Raw genomic sequence first — 27724 nt, forward strand, 5'->3', positions numbered from 1 at the left:
GGGGAGTTGCGCCACTTGGTTCACACAGGTGTGATTTTTCTCATTGACCAGCAGCAAAGGGAGCTCAGCTAAGTTAGCTGTTAGCTGCTGTTAGCTGAGCTAACTATAATCCAAATTGTTAGACAAGTAGTGTGCCCTGATAGAACTTTATTAGAAATGTGCACGTTGCCTGCAGTGGCAGCTAGCAGCTCGTTTTCGGGAGGGCGGGGGGGGCAGTCGGTTTGGGGGGGTTCCCGACGGCTGCGCGTCGCTTCCTCCTCTGATAGAGGGGGGTTGAGTAAGCGACACAGTCAGAAGCCCCCTTGAGATCAAAAAGGCCCCCTCACTCAGACACACAACGTGTGTTGTTACGATAGCATACAGCCTATGTACAAGGAATATAAACACAAGACCGTGGCGCAAAACTTCATATTTACCCTGCTCTAATGCAACAAAAGTGTGTTCTTACATCCTCCATTTCACGATTTCAGCACTCGTGAGTAAATTAATTTAATTGCTATTATGAAAGTTCAGTGACGTTGCACCCACATGCATGAATAGCTTTTTTCAGGAAGGATATGCGTGGTCGTGGTCCATCAATCAGCTGTTTGGCTGTTGAATACAGTAGGGCGTAGGCTATAAGAAAATACATGAAACAGCATCGTTTCCTCCCCATCTCATCATTGCCATGCATGTTTCTTGTTAATGACTGTATTAATAACCATAATGTAATCTCCTAGTCCTTACATAATAGTTTAGCAGAGACTGAAGTTGAAAAGGCTGTGCCCAGTACGGCAGTGTCTTGTGTGTCAGCGGCAGCGCAGGCAGTAGTGGATATGCGCTAAACGCATGCATATTAATTAATTAATGAATTGGCTGAATCTGTAGGGCCTTTTGATTTGGTGAAGCGCCATGGCCTTGAGAGGGGTTAATCCGTCACTGCAGCTGTGTAGGGGTGAGGATCGCGTGATGATTCTAATGTAGGCTACAGGATTCTATAAGTCACCAGTTTTGGTGTGACACACAGCTTCTGTTTCTGTTTACAATGCGTTGTCAACACGTGTTGAGTTGACAAAGATTGACAGATTTCGGATAAGACTGATAGTTTATCCTTTAGTAATTAGGCTGTGGAAGTTATTCACACTACTTTTGGATTTATTGGGATTGGCAATTTGGGGAAAAGAGGAGGAGGTGATCAAGCAGCACAACATATTTGGTAGGCTCAAGGCTGCATTTATTTTCCTTTTTTTTCTCTCGAGGGTGCATGGGATGATGGGAGCCCCTCCAGCAGGCTAGGGAGCCCCGCTCAGGTTAGCGGAAAATGCAGGTGGAGCGAGATCAATTCGTGGCGGCGGGAACTCGCCACGACCTATTGTTTTACGCCATGGCGTATTCTTCATTACGCCATGGCTTATTCTTCAATATGTCGCAGCGTAAACAACTAGCCCTGGCGAGAGGGATGCGCCAGGCGTAATATGGATTTTGCCGTGGCAAGAACGGAATCCGCCATGGCAGAACAGAATCCGCCATTGTTTTTTGTTTTTTTGCGTGCCGTGGTGCAGGTTATTTGTTTATTTGCGTGCGTGCGTGCGTGCTTCATCGTATTTATTATTATTACCTGCATATTAATAATAATAATAATAATAATAATAAATACGATGAAGCACGCACGCACACACACACACACACACACACACACACACTGTATACGCACGCACGCATACACGCACGCACACTGTATACGCACGCACGCACACACACTGTATACATACCGGTACGGCTAAAAAAATAACTTTAAAAAAATAAAAGTTTGCTGTTTGAAAGGTTCGAACCGGGTCCGCACGGTGCCTTGACTATAGGGGCGAGAGCGCTAACCGTTACGCTAGCAGAGGATGGAATAATTCCGAGATCTGTGTGTGTGTATGTGTGTGTGTGTGCGCGCAACGTTTATAAGAAAGAGAGAGAGAGAGAGAGAGAGAGAGAGAGAGAGAGAGAGAGAGGGGATGGGGGGGTGAGTGACCGGCTGCCGCCACCGCGCAATCAATCAATCAATCACTCCACACCGATACATGAAGAATACGCCATGGCGTAAAACAATAGGTCGTGGCGAGTCGCTGCCGCCACGAATTGATCTCGCTGTCTCTCGGAAAATGACCGCGGGGCGCGGGTTGCCAGGTTTTTTTTATAAGTAAAAAATATATATATTTAAAAAAAATTATAATAATAATAAAAAAAATATTAAAAAAAGATCGGGATCGGCCTCGGCCCCCAAAAACGTGATCGGAGCATCCCTACCAATATGTGAGCTGAGAGGTGCAAAGTATGTGTGTGTGTGTGTGTGTGTGTGTGTGTGTGTGTGTGTGTGTGTGTGTGTGTGTGTGTGTGTGCACGTGTGCGTGTTGTGGCCCGCAGGTTAACATTGGAATATTGATATATTATTGATTTCAGTTCCAAACATGACCCATGAAGTTAACAGAAGTATAGGCCTAAACTACATTAATCTGAAATTAAAAAAAAAAAAATGTTTTCAGGATTCCAATTCAAAAATAGCAGATCTACAAGCTGAAAACGTGTTGCACTGTGCCGCATTTTCAGCTTGTCAGCCTAAATCCTCTCACCTGTGCAATTTCCAGCCTCTGCCTCAGCCAATTGATTGCCATGGGAACCCCACACTTGCCAATTAATTTCCTCATAGACTTTTCAGAAAGTATTTATTTAAAGACGTTTACGCCGCGGACAAAGACAACTGGAGTTGTGACACATCGTGACAACAAACACAATGTTTTGGGCCAAACAAAGAATTAGAAAACACATTTTTTGTTGTTTATATTCTTTGTAATTATTTGTTTGCCCTAGCAACCACCTGTTAGGCCCTAGCAACCACCTATTAGGCCCTAGCAACACTGTTAAAATTAAAATCGAAAAACAATCGTTGCCGCGCGGCAACGCCTGTGCCGCGTCGCTGCGCACCCGGTGTGTGTTGGGCTTCACACACACACACACACACACACACACACACACACACACACGCACACGCACACGCACACACACACGCACACGCACACACACAGACACAGACACACACACACAAACACACACACACACACACACACACACACACACACACACCTAATCAACCTCATTATTCCTTGTCTGTTTAGACAAACTACCAAAACACTGATCCTTGTGTTTACTCTCTCCATCCATCTATCACTTCCTGTCCGTCCACCTACCATCACCTACTTCCTGTCCTGTACATCCATCCGTCTCCTACTTCCTGTCCTGTCCATCCATCCATCTCCTACTTCCTGTCCATCTACCACTTCCTGTCCGTCCACCTACCATTTCCTACTTCCTGTCCTGTCCATCCATAGTCCTAGACGTGACCTGTTACACTGGCCGGGGTCAGAACTACCGAGGGACGGTTGCCACGACGACCTCTGGGAGAAGATGCCAGAGCTGGTCGGTCCAGACACCTCACAGACACACCTACACGCCCGAGAACTATCCACACGCGTAAGAACACCCAGTAAACATCTACTGTCTGTCTGTCTGTCTGTCTGTCTGTCTGTCTGTCTGTCTGTCTGTCTGTCTGTCTGTCTGTCTGTCTGTCTGTCTGTCTGTCTGTGTGTGTGTGTGTGTGTGTGTGTGTGCTTCCTACCTACTGTCTACCTCCATGTGTTTATCAGCGGTCTGGAGAACAACAACTACTGCCGTAATCCAGACGGTTCCAAGAAGCCATATTGTTTCACCACTGACCCACAGGAACGCTGGGATTACTGTGAGATCACATGTGTTCCAGGTAACGTTGACCACTGAATGTTCATCACAATGATTTGATGCATGACCATGTTCATGGTGGAAAAAAACACACCAACATGTGAGCTGAGCGGTGCAAAGTGTGTGTGTGTGTGTGTGTGTGTGTGTGTGTGTGTGTTTGGTGGGGGGGGTGTGTGTGCACGTGTGCGTGTTGTGGCCCGCAGGTTAACATTGGAATATTGATATATTATTGATTTCAGTTCCAAACATGCAAACATGACCCATGAAGTTAACAGAAGTATAGGCCTAAACTACATTAATTTCAAATTAAATAAAAATGTTAGTTTTCAGGATTCCAATTCAAAAATAGCAGATCTACAAGCTGAAAATGTGTTGCACTGTTCCGCATTTTCAGAAAAAAACGGCAGGTTACAATAATTTTTGTTGTTGTTTATATTATTTGTAATTATTTGTTTGCCCTAGCAACCACCTGTTAGGCCCTAGCAACCACCTATTAGGCCCTAGCAACCACCTGTTAGGCCCTAGCAACTCTGTTTAACCCTAAAAAATCACACCCGTGTGAAGTGAGGGTCGCTCTTGTCATCACGCACGCACGCACGCACGCACGCACGCACACACACACACACACACACACACACACACACACACACACACACACACACACACACACACACACACACTCATTCATTTCAATGGGGAAATGCCATTTAGCTACAGTGGAGCCTAACAGCTGCTTTAAGTCCCTAGAAACCACCTTTTAGGTCCTAGCAACCACCTATTAGACACAATGTTCGAGACACAATATTTAATACTCCAGCGCGTGCTCCATGTGAGCCCGACCCCAGAAAGCACGCTGGCTGGGCCAGGCTACCCGCCCCTCTAGACCAGAAAGCACGCTGACTGGGCCAGGCTACCCGGCCCTCTAGACCAGAAAGCATGCTGGCTGGGCCAGGCTACCCGCCCCTCTAGACCAGAAAGCATGCTGACTGGGCCAGGCTACCCGCCCCTCTAGACCAGAAAGCACGCTGGCTGGGCCAGGCTACCCGCCCCTCTAGACCAGAAAGCACGCTGACTGGGCCAGGCTACCCGCCCCTCTAGGCCAGAAAGCATGCTGACTGGGCCAGGCTACCCGCCCCTCTAGACCAGAAAGCACGCTGGCTGGGCCAGGCTACCCGCCCCTCTAGACCAGAAAGCACGCTGACTGGGCCAGGCTACCCGCCCCTCTAGACCAGAAAGCACGCTGACTGGGCCAGGCTACCCGCCCCTCTAGGCCAGAAAGCACGCTGACTGGGCCAGGCTACCTGCCCCTCTAGACCAGAAAGCACGCTGACTGGGCCAGGCTACCCGCCCCTCTAGACCAGAAAGCACGCTGGCTGGGCCAGGCTACCCGCCCTATAGACCAGAAAGCATCCTGGCTGGGCCAGGCTACCCGCCTCTCTAGACCAGAAAGCACGCTGGCTGGGCCAGGCTACCCGCCCCTCTAGACCAGAAAGCACGCTGGCTGGGCCAGGCTACCCGCCCCTCTAGACCAGAAAGCACGCTGGCTGGGCCTGCAGGCTATGCTGTCACCAGCACGTCTGACTGCCTCCCTAGGAAGCAGGTGAACAACACATGATAGTGATAAAGAGGACTGTTAAAGAGACATACATCTCTGCCGTCTGCCGATGTGCTGCTGGACACATGTAAAACTCTTTTGTTTTCCATTCTAATGTACGGTATTGTTTTGTATTACAGCTGCTAGATCATTCCTGAATTTCCAGTCTAGAATAGAATAGAATAAATAGAATATTTATTATTTTGATACACATTTTTTTTCCACTGAGGGGAAAGACATGGCTATGGATTATATTATGAGTCATTTTAAATAAATCCTACAAACATCCAGTTAAAAACGTTCACTGTGAAATAATATATATATTCAAAGATTTGCACCACATTTTCAAGATTCTTCAAAAATAGTAGATCTACAAGCTCATAGCGTGGCTGCTATGAGCTTGATCTGCTATTTTTCATGCTTAAAACACCAAAAAGGGTGTTTCCCGTCCAGAATGGGTTAAAAGTCATCAGAGGCGTAACCGCGAGGTAGCGGCGATTTAGTAATGAGACGTTCAAATAATACACAATAAAAATACACAATACACACATCTCTCCACAGCTCCGAAGCTTCCAACGCACTGTGACCCTCCAGAGGTCTACAGTTCGAACAGAATCATGATCACCCCGATGAAGACCAGGTACGCACCCAGAGCGACGGTGCTGTACGAGTGCATAGTGGGATATACTATGAACGGAGGAAGCCCCTATGTGAGGTGTGTGGCTGGGAAATGGACACGTTTATCTCTGACATGTGAAGGTAAGTGTACGTTCGTCGTCAGTACCAGTGTTGATACATACACACGGCGTTGTGTCATCAGGGGCGTCAATATAGCTGGGGGGTGGAGCTATGGGGCAAAGTTCTCCCAACCAGGGTTTTCAAAGATGCTTTAAAATACTACTAATTTAAAAGTAGGCGTCATGGATTGCCAGATCACAGGCACAGATCCTTGTTGCCACTCGACAAGGAACGCTACTTTAGAAAATGAAACAAGCCTAGGAATGTTTTCCTTTACTGCTGGACATTATCCAACACAACACAATGGCCTGATATATTTGCTTGGTAAGAGACACTTTTCTATAGATATGATCATCAAAGTTCATTGACACACTTCAGCTCAGGTTGACCATAAACCATTTATTGCAAAGCTACTGCATGTTAGTATGGCGGTGTGGCTCTGCTCATGTGATATCGGATAATCTGCGTACCGAGACATTATCTGATTATCTGTGCACTGAGACACAGCTCTGATATCAATGACTCCCCAGAGCAGAGCCAAAGATACAATAATCCATGAACAAAAATACACAGTAATAACTAAGGATGCACCGAAAATTCGGCCACCGAAAATATTCGGCCGAAAATGGCTAAAAATGTATTTTCGGCCTATTCGGTTTCGGCTCAAATAAGCCGAAAAATATCACCGAATAGTAGTAGTGGTCCTAAAGTTGTGAATCGAACTAAACTGCGAGGAAAACACAGTATGTACAAGCCCAACGCGCTGTGCATTGCGACGGGTAGATAGCTTGTAGATCTGCTACTTTCAGCGCAGGAAGGGCGCATGCTTATGACGCTCTTTAACTATGCATCATTCAGCAGCCCCCAGCCACTGCAGCCAGCGACAGTCGCAAGTTTCTCGCAACACAACACACGAGCAGCAGTCACGGAACGCACAGGCAGATCCGACACAACTGTGCTTTCATCCACGATTCCATAGCCTTCTAAATCTTATTTCCCATCCACGGGCACAAGCAACGTGATATTAGCAGCTTCCACCCGATCTGTGCCTGTGGTGGTGTTCTGTTGATGAGGAAAGCTAGTAGCTAGCATGGGAGCTAACCTTAGTTTTAACACTATGTACTTTACATCCGTTCCCCAACCCTCGTCCCCTCAGACTCGCTGCTGCGTTTACACGGGCAGACACAAAGACGAATGGGAATATCATTTGGAGCTTTAACAATGAATGATAGACTGTATCGTTGTCCACAGCATGCAGGCAGACCTGTCAAAACGATGCACTTCCCAAAACTCAGAGACATGCCACCACCTATAAATTCAAACCCACCTCTGGAATATTGCTATCTCATTCCACTTTAATTTATTTTATTCCATAGTCTTAGTTTTTCTCTAATAAAGTTGTTTTTATTTGTTTTCTCATGTTCTCTTTGAAAAGTGTCTTTAAGTACTTAGAGAAGCTTAATATAAATAATATTATTATCACTATTATTATTATTACTACTTGTTTTTATTGCCTATGCTTATGTAGAAAAAAAAAGCTCACTGCTCAGGTCAAATAGGCCTATTGATATGCGATTAAAATGTGATTAATTGAGATTAATTAATCACAAAGCCTCCAATTATTTACATGTTTTTTAATGGACCCATAAGTGTTTATTATTTAAGTTAGGTTTTGCCATAATCATGTCTTTTGCCATAATCAGGTAGCTTTACAACAAAGATGTATTCGGCTATTCGGTATTCGGTTTTCGGCCAACTGTTTCCTATATTCGGTATTCGGTTTCGGCCAAGAATTTCCCTTTCGGTGCATCCCTAGTAATAACCCATCAACACATGATTCAACACAATTAACAATACAATAAATTAATATCCCATAAAGCCTGGAATAAGAACTACAGGGAGGAGGCTGGGGAGGTGGGGGATATATCACTCATTCTTGAGATGAGGGACAAAAGTGGAAAAAATAATAATAATACTGTCACAATCACATAAATATACATACTAAATTAAAGTAGATTGTCAACAACATAGCAAATAATATACACAGTTAATTTTAATTTATATTTTCTATTAAATATCTCATATCAAATGTTCGTCCCACGTCTCCGTCAACTCCGTCAGGTTTTTTTAAAAGTCTTAAATTAATCAGAAAATATTGTCGACAGATTTAGCCTGAAGACTCCTTTTCCAAGTCCCATTTATATTTGTTGCAACAGTGGAGTACCTGGTCTGACAAGCATTCAATTGTTTGATATTTTAAACAAACAATGTTGATAACAATGTGGTCACAGCTTTTACATGTCAACTCCGTCTGCACATTTTTATGATCTTTGTTAAGAATTCCAAAATAATGTTTATTATTTTAGTTTAGGGGTTAGGTTTAGCTAACAAAATTAAGCAAAAACAAAATGGCTACATTGTACTAAAGAGGGTTAAGATGAAAACAAATGCCATTTTGTCAACTCCGTCAGACGTCAACTCCGTCATATTTTGTGTCTGACGGAGTTGACAAAAGTGTTCCTAAAACAATAAAATTATTGTTTTTGAATAATGGGCAGTATTCTAATTTGGCACACAGTTAGAGCATGCCTTAAGGAACATTTTTGGCTATGGGGCCATCACAGATTTGTCTCGTGGTGACCATGGCAGCCATATTACAAAAGAGCCGCCACCTGATGTTATTTTACAATAACTCAAGTTCTACACCACCTAGGATCTTGATTCTGGTGACTAAGACCTCATTTTCAAGGATGAGGGATACAGTGGTACAATTTAGACTGTCCCTGTGACCATGGCAGCCATTTTTCAAAATGGCCGCCACCTGCTGTTATTTTACAATAACTCAAGTTCTACACCACCTAGGATCTTGATTCTGGTGACTAATCATACATTTTCAAGGATGTGGGGTACATTGGTAATATTTAGATTTGTCCTGTGACCATAGCAGCCATTTTTTTTTTTAAATGGCCGCCACCTGCTGTTATTTTACAATAACTCAAGTCTTAGACCACCTAGGATCTTGATTTTGGCGACTAATCATACATTTTAAAAGATGAGAAATACAGTGGTACTATTTAGATTTGTCCTGTGACCATGGCAGCCATTGTTTTTCAAAATGACCACCAACCTGCTGTTATTTTACCAATAACTCAAGTTTTAGACCACCAAGGATCTTGATTCTGGCGACTAATCATTACATTTTCAAGGATGAACTTTCTCTGGGAGAGGTAAGGGCTTATTTCAGGTGCAGGTTGAGTTTCTACTGACAGGACATTAAAAGGAGGTGGGCTTTCTGGCTTTTGACTTGCCCCTTTCAGGTACAGATGCACAGTTTGACTTCACTGGCCACTGCAGGGAACTGTGGGGGAGAAACTTTGGTCTCTTGACACCCCGATTAGGTTCAGGGTTATTTTTGGTGGAGACTTGCCTTTCATGACATCTTTGCTGCAGCAGTTGATCTCCTTACTGCCAGTGGTGGCACACTCTGGGTCTCTGGGGCATTGTATCTTGGTGGCCTCCTGCCAGTGTTTCTCCATCCTTCTCCTGAGCTCTGTGTTCTGGGGCTCTGTTATAGTCAACTTACATTGTCTTGGCTGGAGATTGCTTTCCTGCAGGGTCCAGCCCAGTCTTGTGCAGATGGCTGCTGGCCCACCTGGAGGCCCCAACCTCACTTGTTCGGTTGGTGTGATTAGGTGGGGTGGTCTTCCCCAATCAGGATGAGGGGTTTGACCCTTTCAAACGGCAGTCTGGCCAAGTGTCTGTATTTAGTTGTGAGTTTAGATACAGGATACGATTGCTCACCCAGCCCCAGGTGACATGAGGTGAAGGCTCCTTTGATTTGGTAACATTGCTTTGGTTGACATGCTGGGGACACAGAGAAAGACACTGATGCCTTCAGTGTCTGCACATCCTGCCTGATGGTCCTGAAGCCAAATCTTCTGTCTTCAGTCTTTCGCTCACTGTTCACTGCTCACTGTTCACCTCACCGAATTTAGCCCAAGGAGTTTGACCCCTAGTTTGGCCATAGACCCCCTAGTTTGGCCATAGCCACTTGCCCAAATGTGCCGACATGTGCTGACCTCATCACATCTGTGATGATGGCTATGGCCGTTTTTAGCCAACGTAGTGTTTTTTGTGCAAAACTAATGCTTGGAATGGATCCAGAATCATGAAAAGCCCCTAGTTTGACATGCCACATTCTACTTAAAGCATAATGAAATTTAGAACATTTAGCCTTATATTGGTTGTTGATGGTACCCAACTTTCAGCAGCTGTCAAACATGCCCCTAGGGTGGTCAAATAGAAACCAATGTGGGATATGTTAGTAGACACCTTTACAAACATTGGTGAAGAAAATTCTTGGTAAGAAATGTATTCACAGATTTTATATTATTCTGATAATATTCCCTGAGTAAATTGGTAAAATAATAGCAGGTCCACCATTTTTGAAAATGTCTACCATCCATGGTCACAGGATAAATCTAAATAGTACAACTGTATTCCTCACCCTTGAAAATGTATGATTAGTCACCAGAATCAAGATCCTAGGTGGTGTAGAACTTGAGTTATTGGGAAATAACAGAAAGTTGGCGGCCATTTTGAAAAATGTCTACCATGGTCACAGGACAAATCTAAATAGTACCAATGTATCCCACATCCTTGAAAATGTATGATTAGTCACCAGAATCAAGATCCTAGGTGGTGTAGAACTTGAGTTATTGGGAAATAACAGAAAGTTGGCGGCCATTTTGAAAAATGGCTGCCATGTTCACAGGGCAAATCTAAATAGTACCACTGTATTCCTCATCCTTGAAAATGTGAGTCACCAGAATCAAGATCCTAGGTGGTCTAGAACCTAAATCAGTTAAACTTGTCAACTCCGTCAGATGTTCGTCAACTCCGCCAGACGTTCGTCCCGTGATGTTTTTGTTAATTTCCAAAGAAATAGAAAATTCGCTGTCAAATCTTTTGTGCTTATGTATTGAAACACCAACTGAAATGATACGTAATGATGATTTTTTTTTTTTACATGGTTTTCATGTTATAATATTGAAAATAAAGGTTGAAATGACGGTTTTGAGAAATTGGATATTTCATAATAGTGTGATATTGGAACAAAATAATATTAAAAGATTTGTATTACTTAACTTGATTACTGAAAGCCATTATAAGATAACTGAGGACTTTATATTATTGTTGAAATGATAAAATTCAATTAAAAGGGATTTTAGTGTGTCTGACGGAGTTGACATGAATCAGGTATTAAGTGCATAAATGTCCCATTTTAGAAAGAAATGTTATGCGAAAAACCTGTTCCTTCTCAAGATTGGTAGTTGAGACCTGTGTCTACAAATACATCTATTTGATTTGAATGTATCTTAAAAAAAAAAAAATCCAGTTTGAAAAAAGTTTTGTCCCTTATCTCAAGAATGGGTGATATATATATATATACACATATATACATACATACACACATATAATAACCTTCTGCCTTCCACGCCTCAATGATCGATTACGCTTAAAAAGCCATTAATTAAAAAAAGATGTTCATAGAACACAAATTCCAAGTAGGCTACCAACACCATTCGTTTGGAAGTGGGGTATTATCATGCAGTGTTTATACACACAACACAAACCATAGCTGTTTCAAACTTACAGAAAATACAGTTTAAAATGGCAATGAATACGAGCTAAAGCAGTGTGTAAATCCTGCATATTAAAGGTATATTCAGTGATTTCACTCAAAAAACCTTAGGTTTCGTTTTTGGCTAGGAGGCAAAGCCTTTCATCCTTTATCAAAATAAAGCTGTAATTATTAAAATAATCACATTATTCAAACTTGGCTCCCACAGTAAGTTTAATTGATCATATCTATAGAGTGTCTCTACCAGGCGATTAAACACTGCGCCGCGGTAACACAATGTTTTACACTTTCCCTTGAAAGTCTAACTACCTTTTCTGTGGAAGTTCTTGACATCCGACTACTCAGTAGTAACTGACAACATCCATGTGTCAGACTGCATCATGCATGACCAGGTCATTTCTACTCAGTAGTAACTGACAACATCCATGTGTCAGACTGCATCATGCATGACCAGGTCATTTCAACATCCATGTGTCAGACTGCATCATGCATGACCAGGTCATTTCAACATCCATGTGTCAGACTGCATCATGCATGACCAGGTCATTTCAACATCCATGTGTCAGACTGCATCATACATGACCAGGTCATTTCAACATCCATGTGTCAGACTACATCATACATGACCAGGTCATTTCCCAAATAATGGTCGATAAAAACCTCATAGCCAAAGTTTTTGGCTAGGAGGCAAAGCCTTTCATCCTTTATCAAAATAAAGCTGTAATTATTAAAATAATCACATTATTCAAACTTGGCTCCCACAGTAAGTTTAATTGATCATATCTATAGAGTGTCTCTACCAGGCGATTAAACACTGCGCCGCGGTAACACAATGTTTTACACTTTCCCTTGAAAGTCTAACTACCTTTTCTGTGGAAGTTCTTGACATCCGACTACTCAGTAGTAACTGACAACATCCATGTGTCAGACTGCATCATGCATGACCAGGTCATTTCTACTCAGTAGTAACTGACAACATCCATGTGTAAGACTGCATCATGCATGACCAGGTCATTTCAACATCCATGTGTCAGACTGCATCATGCATGACCAGGTCATTTCAACATCCATGTGTCAGACTGCATCATGCATGACCAGGTCATTTCAACATCCATGTGTCAGACTGCATCATACATGACCAGGTCATTTCAACATCCATGTGTCAGACTGCATCATGCATGACCAGGTCATTTCAACATCCATGTGTCAGACTGCATCATGCATGACCAGGTCATTTCAACATCCATGTGTCAGACTGCATCATACATGACCAGGTCATTTCAACATCCATGTGTCAGACTGCATCATACATGACCAGGTCATTTCAACATCCATGTGTCAGACTGCATCATACATGCAGGTGGAGCGAGATCAATTCGTGGCGGTGACGACTCGCCACGACCTATTTTTTTACGCCATGGCGTATTCTTCATTTTCCGCCATGACAGAACAGAATCCGCCGTGGCGAGTACAGAATCCGCCGTGGCGACGACTCGCCACGACCTATTTTTTTACGCCATGGCGTATTCTTCATTTTCCGCCATGACAGAACAGAATCCGCCGTGGCGAGTACAGAATCCGCCGTGGCGACGACTCGCCACGACCTATTTTTTTACGCCATGGCGTATTCTTCATTTTCCGCCGTGGCGAGTACAGAATCCGCCATTGTTTATTTTTTTTTTGCGTGCCATGGTGCAGGTTTTATTGTCCTATTAGTACTATTCTCGGAATTATTTCATCCTCTTCTAGCGTAATGGTTAGCGCTCTCGCCCCTATAGTCAAGGCACTGTGCCGACGCAGGTTCGATTCTTGCAAAAAGCAAAGTTTTTTTTTTTTAAGTTTTTTTTTTACCCGTACATACAGTGTGTGTGCGTGCGTGCGTATACAGTGTGCGTGCGTGTATGCGTGCGTATACAGTGTGTGTGTGTGTGTGCGTGCGTGCTTCATCGTATTTATTATTATTACCTGCATATTAATAATAATAATAATAATAATAAATACGATGAAGCACGCACGCACACACACACACACACACTGTATACGCACGCATACACGCACGCACACTGTATACGCACGCACGCACACACACTGTATGTACGGGTAAAAAAAATACTTTAAAAAAAAATACTTTGCTTTTTGCAAGAATCGAACCTGCGTCGGCACAGTGCCTTGACTATAGGGGCGAGAGCGCTAACCATTACGCTAGAAGAGGATGAAATAATTCCGAGAATAGTACTACTAGGACAATAAAACCTGCACCACGGCACGCAAAAAAAAAATAAACAATGGCGGATTCTGTACTCGCCACGGCGGATGCGTGCGTATACAGTGTGTGTGTGCGTGCGTGCGTGCGTGCTTCATCGTATTTATTATTATTACCTGCATATTAATAATAATAATAATAATAATAAATACGATGAAGCACGCACGCACACACACACACACTGTATACGCACGCATACACGCACGCACACTGTATACGCACGCACGCACACACACTGTATGTACGGGTAAAAAAATAACTTTAAAAAAAAAAAACTTTGCTTTTTGCAAGAATCGAACCTGCGTCGGCACAGTGCCTTGACTATAGGGGCGAGAGCGCTAACCATTACGCTAGAAGAGGATGAAATAATTCCGAGAATAGTACTAATAGGACAATAAAACCTGCACCACGGCACGCAAAAAAAAAATAAACAATGGCGGATTCTGTACTCGCCACGGCGGAAAATGAAGAATACGCCATGGCGTAAAAAAATAGGTCGTGGCGAGTCGTCGCCACGGCGGATTCTGTACTCGCCACGGCGGATTCTGTTCTGTCATGGCGGAAAATGAAGAATACGCCATGGCGTAAAAAAATAGGTCGTGGCGAGTCGTCACCGCCACGAATTGATCTCGCTGTCTCTCCATACATGACCAGGTCATTTCCCAAATAATGGTCGATAAAAACAAATCTTGAATTTCCCACATTAGCCTACAAAATGCATGTTCATGTACCACACACACACACACACACACACACACACACACACACACACACACACACTTCTCTCCCTGGCTCTCATGCTCTAGTTGTCTCCATTTGACCCAGGCCAGTGCGGCAGGCTCACGGACCCGACCGGCAATGAACTCAGGATCAGCGGAGGCACTCTGTCCCGTCCTGGAGACCATCCGTGGCAGGTATCCCTGCAGCGCAGAGACAAAAACTCATCTAACGCTCGGTTCAGACACGCCTGTGGAGGCGTCCTCATCGCGTCCTGTTGGGTCCTCACTGCTGCTCACTGCATGTAAGCTGCTCTAAATGCTATCATGAGCTGCTCTAAATGCTAACATGTGGTAACATGAGCTGCTCTAAATGCTAACATGTGGTAATGCTGCTCTAAATGCTAACATGTGGTAACATGAGCTGCTCTAAATGCTAACATGTGGTAACATGAGCTGCTCTAAATGCTAACATGTGGTAACATGAGCTGCTCTAAATGCTAACATGTGGTAACATGAGCTGCTCTAAATGCTAACATGTGGTAATGCTGCTCTAAATGCTAACATGTGGTAACATGAGCTGCTCTAAATGCTAACATGTGGTAACATGAGCTGCTCTAAATGCTAACATGTGGTAACATGAGCTGCTCTAAATGCTAACATGTGGTAACATGAGCTGCTCTAAATGCTAACATGTGGTAACATGAGCTGCTCTAAATGCTAACATGTGGTAACATGAGCTGCTCTAAATGCTAACATGTGCTAACCTTAGAGTATATATGAAAAGAGACGGATTCCTCCTCCCATCCACTTGCATTAAGTTGCTCAAAAGCACATGAGGTGATTTCACTCCTAGGAACAAGTGCATTCTGGGATGGATTGCCCCAATAACATGAACGCGCTTGTCGTTGACTATCATTGTGCCGTTTGTGCGTGTTCACGCATGAAACATTCGTTCACGTGTCATGGCCCCAATAACATGAACGTGCGCAATGATAGTCAACGGACCAGCGCTGGCTCGAGCTGCAATACAAAATTCGGCCACTATGTCCATTTCGCCTCAGGGTTTCCTCCGGGTGCCGTCTCTATTCATATATACTCTAAGGTGCTAACATGCACAGGTGGTCTTAATTACTGACTTGCTTGTTTCTCCAGTGACAGCACCAAGGACATGCAGGTGGTCGTGGGGGGAGTGGACATCGGGAGCAAAGAAGAGTCAGACCAGGTCATCTCCGTGAAGAGAGACTTTGTTTATGTGGATTACAGGATAATAGGCAACATTGGTGTTGCTACTAATGACATTGGTGAGGCCATCAATTTACTGTATGTCTTCTTTTACAGACGGGCTGATTTCTTACCTTAACCCATTCAGGCCTGACGTCGAAATTTAAAAAAAAGTTTTCTAAATCATGACAATTTTCTGAAAGATTTGAGGCACATTTTAACGATTTTTCTTTTTTTTTCAATAGCTAAATTATAACATAATATAGTATGTAATCACCAAAAGGGGTTCCCGCTCAAAATGGGTTAATCTGTTAGTCTGTACGTCTGTCTGTACGTCTGTCTGTACGTCTGTCTGTCTGTACGTCTGTCTGTCTGTCTGTCTGTACGTCTGTCTGTCTGTCTGTACAGTACGTGTGTTGATTTCATCGACTTAAACTAAGACGAAAAATGTTCGTCGACTACATTTTTCCACTGACAAAAACTATTGGAAACTAAATTAAAACTAAGCTATGATGACTAAAACAGAATAAATATACTGACAATTCCGTCAACAAATAAAAACTAGACTAAAATGTTAGGAAGGGACTAGTGGACAAGAGATCCAGGGCTCCATTTTCGTCAGCACTAAAGCCCTTATTCCTAAACTTCGTTGTCTTTTTTTTACTATTTTGCAAAACATTTTTGAATAGTTAAAATGGCCAGTCTACAAGCTTGTCAATGTCAATGTAGATTGGCTAGTTGAACTATTCAAAAATGTTTTTCAAAATAGTAGAAAAAGGCAAAGAAGTTTAGGGATAAGGGGTTTAGCGGTGACGAAAATGGAGCCCCCAGTATAAGTCATTTTACATTTGGTTGCATGCTGAAAATAGCCGATCTACCAGCTCACAACGCGTCATGGCTTGTAGATCGGCTATTTTCAAGGCATCAAGGCCCGACAAAATACATTTTAGTCGACTAAATCGACCATAGATTTAGTCGACTAAAATCTCATGACAATTAGTCGACTAAAACTAAACCAACACTAATTCACTAGTTCCACACCCCCACAGGGGGGGCAGTGTTCCACACCCCCACAGGGGGGCAGTGTTCCACACCCCCACAGGGGGGGCAGTGTTCCACACCCCCACAGGGGGGCAGTGTTCCACACCCCCACAGGGGGGCAGTGTTCCACACCCCCACAGGGAGGGCAGTGCCCGGTGTCGAGTCGGCTGGCCTGTTCTGACATCACAACAACACTCCATATTTGGGCAACCCTGACACAGAACTCTGACACGGGAATTTCCCCGGCCGGACGTAGCGCGTGGAAGGGACACGTTATTCCGACCAGTTCCTTTCCCCTCCATCAGGCGCCCCGGCTAGCCAGGGGGAGGCAGTTTTAGAGAGATCCGGGGTTCTTACTGGTGTCTAGATAACAAGTGGTACAGGTGATGTTATCGATAGATCACGGGTTCTCAACCTTTTGGGCTGAGGACCCCCGGAAATGCTTTAGCCATGTCTCACAACATTTAAAGTCAATTCCTTCTGTCTATCAGATTATACTAAGGTCCCCTGACCCCCGGGTTCCAACTGGAAACCTTGCGTTTACGATCCAGTCACTCTACCCCTGAGCCACCGCCGTATTATTATTTACTGTTCTATTCTGTTTCCTGTGTCTCAGCATTACTCCAGCTGGAATTGACCGATGACCCGTTCTGTGCCAAGGAAACCAGCTATGTTAAATATGCCTGTCTGCCAAACCAGCTCTTCCCCGATGGAAAGGAGTGTGTGGTCGCTGGATGGGGCAAAACTAAAGATGGTACGTATCCAACCACTGACTACCACTAATCACACCTTAAACTATAGATGGTACGTATCCAACCACTCACTACCACTAATCACACCTTAAACTATAGATGGTACGTATCCAACCACTGACTACCAATAATCACACCTTAAACTATAGATGGTACGTATCCAACCACTAATCACACCTTAAACTATAGATGGTACGTATCCAACCACTCACTACCACTAATCACACCTTAAACTATAGATGGTACGTATCCAACCACTGACTACCAATAATCACACCTTAAACTATAGATGGTACGTATCCAACCACTAATCACACCTTAAACTATAGATGGTACGTATCCAACCACTCACTACCACTAATCACACCTTAAACTATAGATGGTACGTATCCAACCACTGACTACCACTAATCACACCTTAAACTATAGATGGTACGTATCCAACCACTGACTACCACTAATCACACCTTAAACTATAGATGGTACGTATCCAACCACTCACTACCACTAATCACACCTTAAACTATAGATGGTACGTATCCAACCACTCACTACCACTAATCACACCTTAAACTATAGATGGTACGTATCCAACCACTGACTACCAATAATCACACCTTAAACTATAGATGGTACGTATCCAACCACTAATCACACCTTAAACTATAGATGGTACGTATCCAACCACTAATCACACCTTAAACTATAGATGGTACGTATCCAACCACTCACTACCACTAATCACACCTTAAACTAAAGATGGTACGTATCCAACCACTGACTACCACTAATCACACCTTAAACTATAGATGGTACGTATCCAACCACTCACTACCACTAATCACACCTTAAACTATAGATGGTACGTATCCAACCACTGATTACCACTAATCACACCTTAAACTATAGATGGTACGTATCCAACCACTGACTACCACTAATCACACCTTAAACTATAGATGGTACGTATCCAACCACTGACTACCACTAATCACACCTTAAACTATAGATGGTACGTATCCAACCACTGACTACCACTAATCACACCTTAAACTATAGATGGTACGTATCCAACCACTGACTACCACTAATCACACCTTAAACTATAGATGGTACGTATCCAACCACTCACTACCACTAATCACACCTTAAACTATAGATGGTACGTATCCAAACACTGACTATCACTAATCACACCTTAAACTAAAGATGGTACGTATCCAACCACTCACTACCACTAATCACACCTTAAACTATAGATGGTACGTATCCAACCACTGACTACCACTAATCAAACCTTAAACTATAGATCGTACGTATCCAACCACTAATCACACCTTAAACTATATATGGTACGTATCCAACCACTGACTACCACTAATCACACCTTAAACTATAGATGGTACGTATCCAACCACTGACTACCACTAATCACACCTTAAACTATAGATGGTACGTATCCAACCACTGACTACCACTAATCACACCTTAAACTATAGATGGTACGTATCCAACCACTGACTACCACTAATCACACCTTAAACTATAGATGGTACGTATCCAACCACTGACTACCACTAATCACACCTTAAACTATAGATGGTACGTATCCAACCACTCACTACCACTAATCACACCTTAAACTATAGATGGTACGTATCCAACCACTCACTACCACTAATCACACCTTAAACTATAGATGGTACGTATCCAACCACTGACTACCAATAATCACACCTTAAACTATAGATGGTACGTATCCAACCACTAATCACACCTTAAACTATAGATGGTACGTATCCAACCACTAATCACACCTTAAACTATAGATGGTACGTATCCAACCACTCACTACCACTAATCACACCTTAAACTAAAGATGGTACGTATCCAACCACTGACTACCACTAATCACACCTTAAACTATAGATGGTACGTATCCAACCACTCACTACCACTAATCACACCTTAAACTATAGATGGTACGTATCCAACCACTGATTACCACTAATCACACCTTAAACTATAGATGGTACGTATCCAACCACTGACTACCACTAATCACACCTTAAACTATAGATGGTACGTATCCAACCACTGACTACCACTAATCACACCTTAAACTATAGATGGTACGTATCCAACCACTGACTACCACTAATCACACCTTAAACTATAGATGGTACGTATCCAACCACTGACTACCACTAATCACACCTTAAACTATAGATGGTACGTATCCAACCACTCACTACCACTAATCACACCTTAAACTATAGATGGTACGTATCCAAACACTGACTATCACTAATCACACCTTAAACTAAAGATGGTACGTATCCAACCACTCACTACCACTAATCACACCTTAAACTATAGATGGTACGTATCCAACCACTGACTACCACTAATCAAACCTTAAACTATAGATCGTACGTATCCAACCACTAATCACACCTTAAACTATATATGGTACGTATCCAACCACTGACTACCACTAATCACACCTTAAACTATAGATGGTACGTATCCAACCACTGACTACCACTAATCACACCTTAAACTAAAGATGGTACGTATCCAACCACTAATCACACCTTAAATTAAATATGGTACGTATCCAACCACTAATCACACCTTAAACTATAGATGGTACGTATCAAACCACTAATCACACCTTAAATAAAAGCTGCACTAGTCTATCTATATAAGGTATAATTTCCCATGTTACATGTATCGTATAATGTAGCAGTTACTGTATAATGATGCAGTTTGTCTCTTAATAGAGTTCTTTATTCTATTATTCCACTGTGTTCTTCAATGTTCAGCAGTGTTAAACATTATCCTTCAATGTTCAAATGGCTTCCAGCAGTGTTAAACATTATCCTTCAATGTTCAAATGGCTTCCAGCAGTGTTAAACATTACCAAGGAAAGGTCATGATGAAGTGTCCAGTATCATGCATTTTGAGTTACTTTTGTACAACTGGAGGGTTTGGCCTAATGGTGGCGCTAGAGAAAAGACTGTGGGTAACTATGTTCCGCAGTATGAACTAAAGGACATGTAGCCTATAGACCGATTCAGAAACGGGTCCCCTGGTCACAGCGAACGTATTTCCTGTAGGCAGAGACGACATATCTGCGGTGTAAACTCAGAGGTTTCTACTACATTGAATGGTAGAGTAACTGATGTTAGTCTGCTCAAACGTTACTCTTTTACCTGCTTTTTACTAACACTAACTTTACAAAGATGCCCAGAACATCGGGATGAACCTGTGTAGTTTATAGCTGCTTGCCTGTGACGAAGCTCACGGCGAAACGCATCGTGCTAATAAATAAGTTGATGCAGTAAGTTGTCCGTCTCTGTTCCCTGGAGTGTGCATTCCTTTTTTGATGTCTATGCCTGCTAACTAGACTTGCACCTCCCACGGTTTTATATATATATATATATATATATATATATATATATATATATATACACACCGCAGATATGTCGTCTCTGCCTACAGAGATATATATATATATATATATATTTATTTAATAAATGGCCTATTTGTGAGTGGCACCATAAAATTGCCGCCACTGCTATGCCCTGGCCCTATATGCTCCATATAACAATAAATTTTTAGCTGAGCTGTCTGTGTGTGTGTTCTTCTTCCTCAGCTGACCACCCACACAAAATGTCACATGTCCAGCTTTCCATGATGTCTGACGAGCGTTGTCAGGAGTTCCATACAAACCTGGACGGCACCATGATCTGTGCAGAAGACAAGTTGGGAAAAGCTGGCTCCTGTAGTGTAAGTGTGCGTGGGTGCGTGAGTGTATTGGTCACCTTCACACCAGGATGTTATACTGCAACTTAAAATGAATCCTGTCGGCCATTTTTGGTTATTTTTTAAAACCGTCTGGCACTGGCGCGCTAGCGGCCAACTATAGCAGTGTTTCTCAACCTTTTTTGCTCCAGGGCACACTTTTCGTAGCCTAAAAATCTCGGGGCACACCATACGGTGTATAGGCTACCTATATACATATACATACATTATATATATATATATATATATATATATATATATATATATATATATATATATATATATATACAACTTTTACAATATCTCCATTACCATTATCCAAATTAATTCCTTATATATATTTTAAATACATTTTGGAGAAAAAAATAGCTCATATGCAGTGAAATGCCACCTAATTCTTAATCCTTTTCCTTGTCTTTATTTTGGGCCATCTTGTGAAAGCTGCATGCTTTTATTGTGAAGGGTCTCAGTTCTCACAGCCTGTATTTCCACGTGCTAAAAATAGCTGATCGACAAGCTCACAACGCGTTGCGTCCGCAATGCGTTGTGAGCTTGTCGATCAGCCATTTTCAGCATGCAAGCATAACACGTGTACGACGAAGAATAAATCAGACATCACTGCGCTTCTGTCGAGGAAGGGAGATATATCTTGTTGGCCGAACAAGGCGATCGTGTTTGGACATCTATGGACAGCTATTTTGGACAACTATTTTTCGTGGCACATTATGTTTAATCACAACAAAGTCACGTTTACTTTAGCTCCTCAGTGTTAGCGTCTTCTGCATGCATCTAAGCATTAACATTTCAATGGCCGAGGGTCGTTAGAGTCTATTGTTCCGTGTTGTTGTTATCGCACGTCTAATGGTTAGACGTGTGACAACGCAACAATAGGAAGCCTGCAGCCCAGTAGCTATTCACTAGGAAAGACCAAGCATCAGACATAGGAACCCTTTAAGATGGTTTATTGGATGAAGGAGTAGGGTACTTGTGGTCACGAATGCAGAGGCTTGAAGTATGCATGCGGGGCATGGTCGTCTATGGTGCGCCGCATGCGCAGCATGGAGTGCGCAGCATAAATGGCCATGTCATGGAATACATGGTGAAGCAGCATGGTCGTCTATAGATGCGCCGCATGCGCAGCATGGAAGCGCATCATAAACGGCCAAGGCTTAAAATACATGGTGGAGCCTGCATGGTCTCCCATGGACGCGTCGCATGCGAAGCACGGGACGCGAGGGATGGCCAGGCATGGAATACATGGTGAAGCAGCATGGTCGTCTATAGATGCGCCGCATGCGCAGCATGGAAGCGCATCATAAACGGCCAAGGCTTAAATACATGGTGGAGCCAGCGTGGTCGCCCATGGACGCGTCGCATGCGAAGCACGGGACGCGAGGCATGGACGGCCAGGGCATGGAATACATGGTGAAGCAGCATGGTCGTCTATGGATGCGCCGCATGCGCAGCATGGAAGCGCATCATAAACGGCCAAGGCTTAAATACATGGTGGAGCCAGCGTGGTCGCCCATGGACGCGTCGCATGCGAAGCACGGGACGCGAGGCATGGACGGCCAGGGCATGGAATACGTGGTGAAGCAGCATGGTCGTCTATGGATGCGCCGCATGCGCAGCATGGAGTGCGCATCATAAACGGCCAAGGCTTAGAATACATGGTGGGACCAGAGGTTCGAGGGGGCGGACCCAGATACTTTGGCTTAGGGGTCGAGGCGTGAGCCTGAGTGGTATAGTAGAACCCCCTCTGGAACCTGCAGATTAAGGAGAAAGGGAGGGAGGGTGGGTTACAAGAAACTGGCACAAGGCATTTTTGACACTTGAGTTTAAGTACCCACAGTTATGGGCGAGGTAGGAGTGGCCAGGTTAGTTGGAGGTGGGTGAGTGGTTTGCATGGTTGGCAAGGGTGGAGTTTGGTTGGCAAGGGTGGAGATGGCAGGCAGGTGGGTTGTCTTCTGCTTGGCCAAACCTCCCGAACCTTAGTTGTTCCAACTCCATTAATATTGCTTTTTGCTTTTTCCTTAATGGATCATTGCCAGTGCTATAGTTACTATAGCACTGGCAATGATCCATTAAGGAAACAAAAAACACTGCAGTGTACAGAATGTTTGGTCTGTGTGGTCTGTGCGTATGGAGCGCTGTCACTGTGTGTGGGGATCCCAGTGGGGACTTTCTTCAAATAGCCTATAGGCCTACTTCAAACTTCAACACATAGCTCAGCAGTATCATTTTAACACCATATATTTCACTGTGTAGTTTATGAATTGAACACATTGATAAAGTGCCTTGCTGCGGCTACAGCGCAGCGTGAACGCAAACGCAGCAAATTGTATATGCAAGAATGATTCAAACTCCACCCCCCAATCGCATCGAGTGTACCGAAGTAGAGGTGAAGTAGAGGTGTGAATGCGACCGAGTGCCGTAGTCGTGTCCACCTAAAGCGACGCACACACGCATACAGTATATATTATAGTTTACTGGTGTATAAATAGTAGTAGGAAACATTTTGTAAATCTTCTCAAGGAATGCCTTGAATTTAAAGGTGTAGTAGGCTATAATATAATGAAAGGATGCATTTAAAGGTGTAGTAGGCTATAATAGAATGAAAGGATGAATGTAAAGGTGTAGTAGGCTATAATAGAATGAAAGGATGCATTTAAAGGTGTAGTAGGCTATAATAGAATGAAAGGATGAATTTAAAGGTGTAGTAGGCTATAATAGAATGAAAGGATGAATGTAAAGGTGTAGTAGGCTATAATAGGATGAAAGGATGGATTTAAAGGTGTAGTAGGCTATAATAGAATGAAAGGATGAATTTAAAGGTGTAGTAGGCTATAATAGAATGAAAGGATGAATTTAAAGGTGTAGTAGGCTATAATATAATGAAAGGATGAATTTAAAGGTGTAGTAGGCTATAATAGAATGAGAGGATGCATTTAAAGGTGTAGTAGGCTATAATAGAATGAAAGGATGCATTTAAAGGTGTAGTAGGCTATAATAGAATGAAAGGATGCATTTAAAGGTGTAGTAGGCTATAATAGAATGAAAGGATGAATTTAAAGGTGTAGTAGACTATAATAGAATGAAAGGATGAATTTAAAGGTGTAGTAGGCTATAATAGAATGCATCCTTACATCCTGTCTCTTAGGGGGATTCGGGCGGACCCCTGATGTGTAAGGACGGTGGGGTTTACTACATGGCAGGCTTGGTGAGCTGGGGAACCGCCACATGCGGTGCTGCCGTACCCGGCGTCTACGCCAACGTCTACCAATATGTTGCCTGGATATCTGGTTGCATCCATCACCACGGAACACCATGCAAGACACAGAGTGTCCTTGTGAAGGATGACTATGACTATGATGATAATTCAAGATTTGGCTGATATTTCGCTAATTTTCTCTAACTAGTTGCCAAGGTCTTTCCAGCCAGATATCTCATTTCCTCTCTCTCTATCCTGACCTGATTGGCTGAAAATGTGTCACTTACCTGAACATTTATTTTCTGTTTATTAAAGAGCATTGTGAAAAGGACAGTTTGTCCTTGGAACTGTTGGGTGAATGACGTAGGTATGGTCTTGAAGTGCCATGAGAAAACTGATTCAGCAATAATGAATAAATTGACTTGATTGACTGTTTGTTTTTTTCTTCAGTAGCCTACTTCATGGAAGCACACGTCAACCTACTTGTTCCTCACCATGTCTAACTGATTTGATTGATTGATTATTTTACCCATATAGCAAATCTAGCTAAGAAAATCCATCTAACATTACACCTAGCTACATGTGTAAGCATTCTTTTCATATTTACATGTCGATTTCAGCTCTGACATTTATTTCAGTCATGCTCTAGCAGTGAAGGTTCTGCCTGTGCTATATTAAGTTTTTCTCTACTGACCTGAACAGTTAGTATTGCCGCCATGACTGTCTCTGTATCAAACAGAGTCACATTACATAATTATTAGCTATTACTAGTTATACTTTAGAAATAAGTAGGCCTAATATTACTTCCGAATCAGAATCAGAAGCCTTTATTGCCATGAAATGTAAACAACTAGTAGCCTATGTAAAAAAACAATAAAACAAAGAATGTATAGGGAAGGAAACCTCTTCAAATCATTAGCTCTCTATAGAATATAGTGCATGGTTGGGGAGAGACGAGACGAAGTTTCGAATGAAAACACGTCCCTTTATTGCTGTATAGAGATCTATATCGACCTCACTCTGACCGTCACTCGGTCAGAACAAACGAATGATGCCCTCATCTTCCTCTTTTCGAGATCAAATATCAAAATAGTCATGCCCACATGACCCGTAGGAGGCGGTCTCACCGTATAAGTTACGACCAGTGCGGCCGGCTCCGCCTCTTTGCCTCTCTCGCCTCATGAGATCGGGATATGAGATTCTATACTGTTAAGGCTGACTGCTTAGTGCTTGGTTCGCTAGTAGTCTTTTGTTTTTTCCACACTCACTGCTTGGAAACCCGTACACTTCGGTGCAGGCGCCTGGCGTCCCTGTGGGTTGCGGTGTTGTGACTTTATAGCCTACTCCTACTGTGTTTTGTTTGCTAATGCTAAACTGTAAACACGTTGTTGTATACTTGTTTGTTTTGCCTACGGGGCGGTGCCCTTCAGCTAGGCTACCTTAAGAGTTCCGTTGGTGCGGAACGGCCGTGATACGGCGACTTATTTTTGTTTGTTGTACCTGTTGCTGCGCTGTTCGCAGCTACGGGGGTTACCTGAGTAACCCTAGTACCTAAGTTGGTGGCATTCAGGTCAATTCCACGTGGGTTCACATGCGATGTGGACTGTAGACATTAGTTAAGTCTAGCAGAGTCACTAAGTGATTTCTTTAACTTGTCCTCCCTTCATACTGAGGGTATTGTAAGTGGGGGAGAAGAAGCTGTTTAATCCCTTCAGTCACTGAGTTGGATTGTTACACTCCGCTACATACTGCCATTGTACACCTGGTGCTGTCCGCAGCCTACAGGTTTTGCGTTTGGGTGTGGCTAATTCCCCTCTCATGCGTTCGCGTATGGTGAGTATACTTGTTTAACATTGCTATTATTTTGCATATCGCTATTATTACCCCTGGTGCTACGCTGTACGCAGCGGGCGGGGTTTGTTTTTTGTTACAACTAGTTCCCCTCATACGTGCGCGTATAGTGGGTGTACGTTTGTTAACATTGCTATTATTTGCATATTGCTATTATTACCCCTGGTGCTACGCTGTTCGCAGCGGGCGGGGTTTGTTTTTTTGTTACAACTAGTTCCCCTCATACATGCGCGTATAGTGGGTGTACGTTGTTGACATTGCTATTATTTTTGCATATTGCTATTATTACCCATGGTGCTACGCTGTCCGCAGCGGGCGGGGCTTGTTTGTTGTTACAACTAGGTCCCCTCATACGTGCGCGTATAGTGGGTGTACGTTGTTAGCACTGCTATTATATTGGACATACCGCTAATTACTACCCTTGATGCTACGCTGTCCGCAGCTGGCAGGGTTGAGTCTTTGTCACGATTAGTCCCTCTCATACGGGCGCGCCCCCTCATACGTTCGCGTATAGTGAGTGGATGCTTGATTGAATACGGTAATACATTTGTGCATATTGCTATTCGCTACCCCTGGTGCTACGCTGTCCGCAGCTGGCAGGGCTGTTTTTCGTTATCCTAATCCCCTCTCATACGTTATGTATGGTGAGTGGGTGTTTTGAGTTCGCCTAGTATTACCCTGTTACCACACTGTTCGCAGCGGGTTGGGTTCGGCGTTCTGCTCCCTCAAGTACGTGCGCGTACGGTGAGTAGGGTTGTTTACCGGTATATTGCGGCCCCTGATACTGCTGTTCGCAGCGGTTTGGGTTCCCTGCATATCCCTAGGTACGTTTCGCGTGCTGTGAGTGGGCGGTAACTGAGCTACTATGGACTCCTACGTCTGCTGCTGTTGTCAGGCAGCCATGGACCCCCGTGACGGCCACCGGGAATGTCCCATCTGTTTGGGCAGAGCCCATGTGCAGCAGGACGTCGAGGACCCCTATGTTGCTGCCGTCGACTTGCCCTATGCAAAGAGGGCTCGGCGTGCAGCTCTGGGGGGGGAATCGCCCCCTGCCTAGGAACCGGGGCCTGGCCATAGGGACAGACATTCTAGAAAACGCCATCGACGTCGCTCAGGTGACC

General features: G+C 43.5%; 1 protein-coding gene across 1 annotated transcript; it reads left to right on the forward strand.

The window, feature by feature from the left end:
* Positions 1-891: 891 nt before the first annotated feature.
* On the forward strand, positions 892-23959 carry LOC308332412 (plasminogen-like; the record flags this gene model as incomplete). Its single annotated transcript, XM_080788305.1, has 9 exons — positions 892-934; positions 3354-3495; positions 3669-3781; positions 5915-6112; positions 14824-15019; positions 15870-16018; positions 17596-17733; positions 21393-21526; positions 23855-23959. The coding sequence occupies 9 exons, from the start codon at positions 892-894 to the stop codon at positions 23957-23959; spliced, it is 1218 nt and encodes a 405-aa protein (XP_080644431.1).
* Positions 23960-27724: the final 3765 nt, after the last annotated feature.

Source organism: Protomyctophum bolini (assembly GCF_963924005.1).
Source record: "Protomyctophum bolini genome assembly, chromosome: 17".
Classification (NCBI taxonomy): Eukaryota; Metazoa; Chordata; class Actinopteri; order Myctophiformes; family Myctophidae; genus Protomyctophum; species Protomyctophum bolini.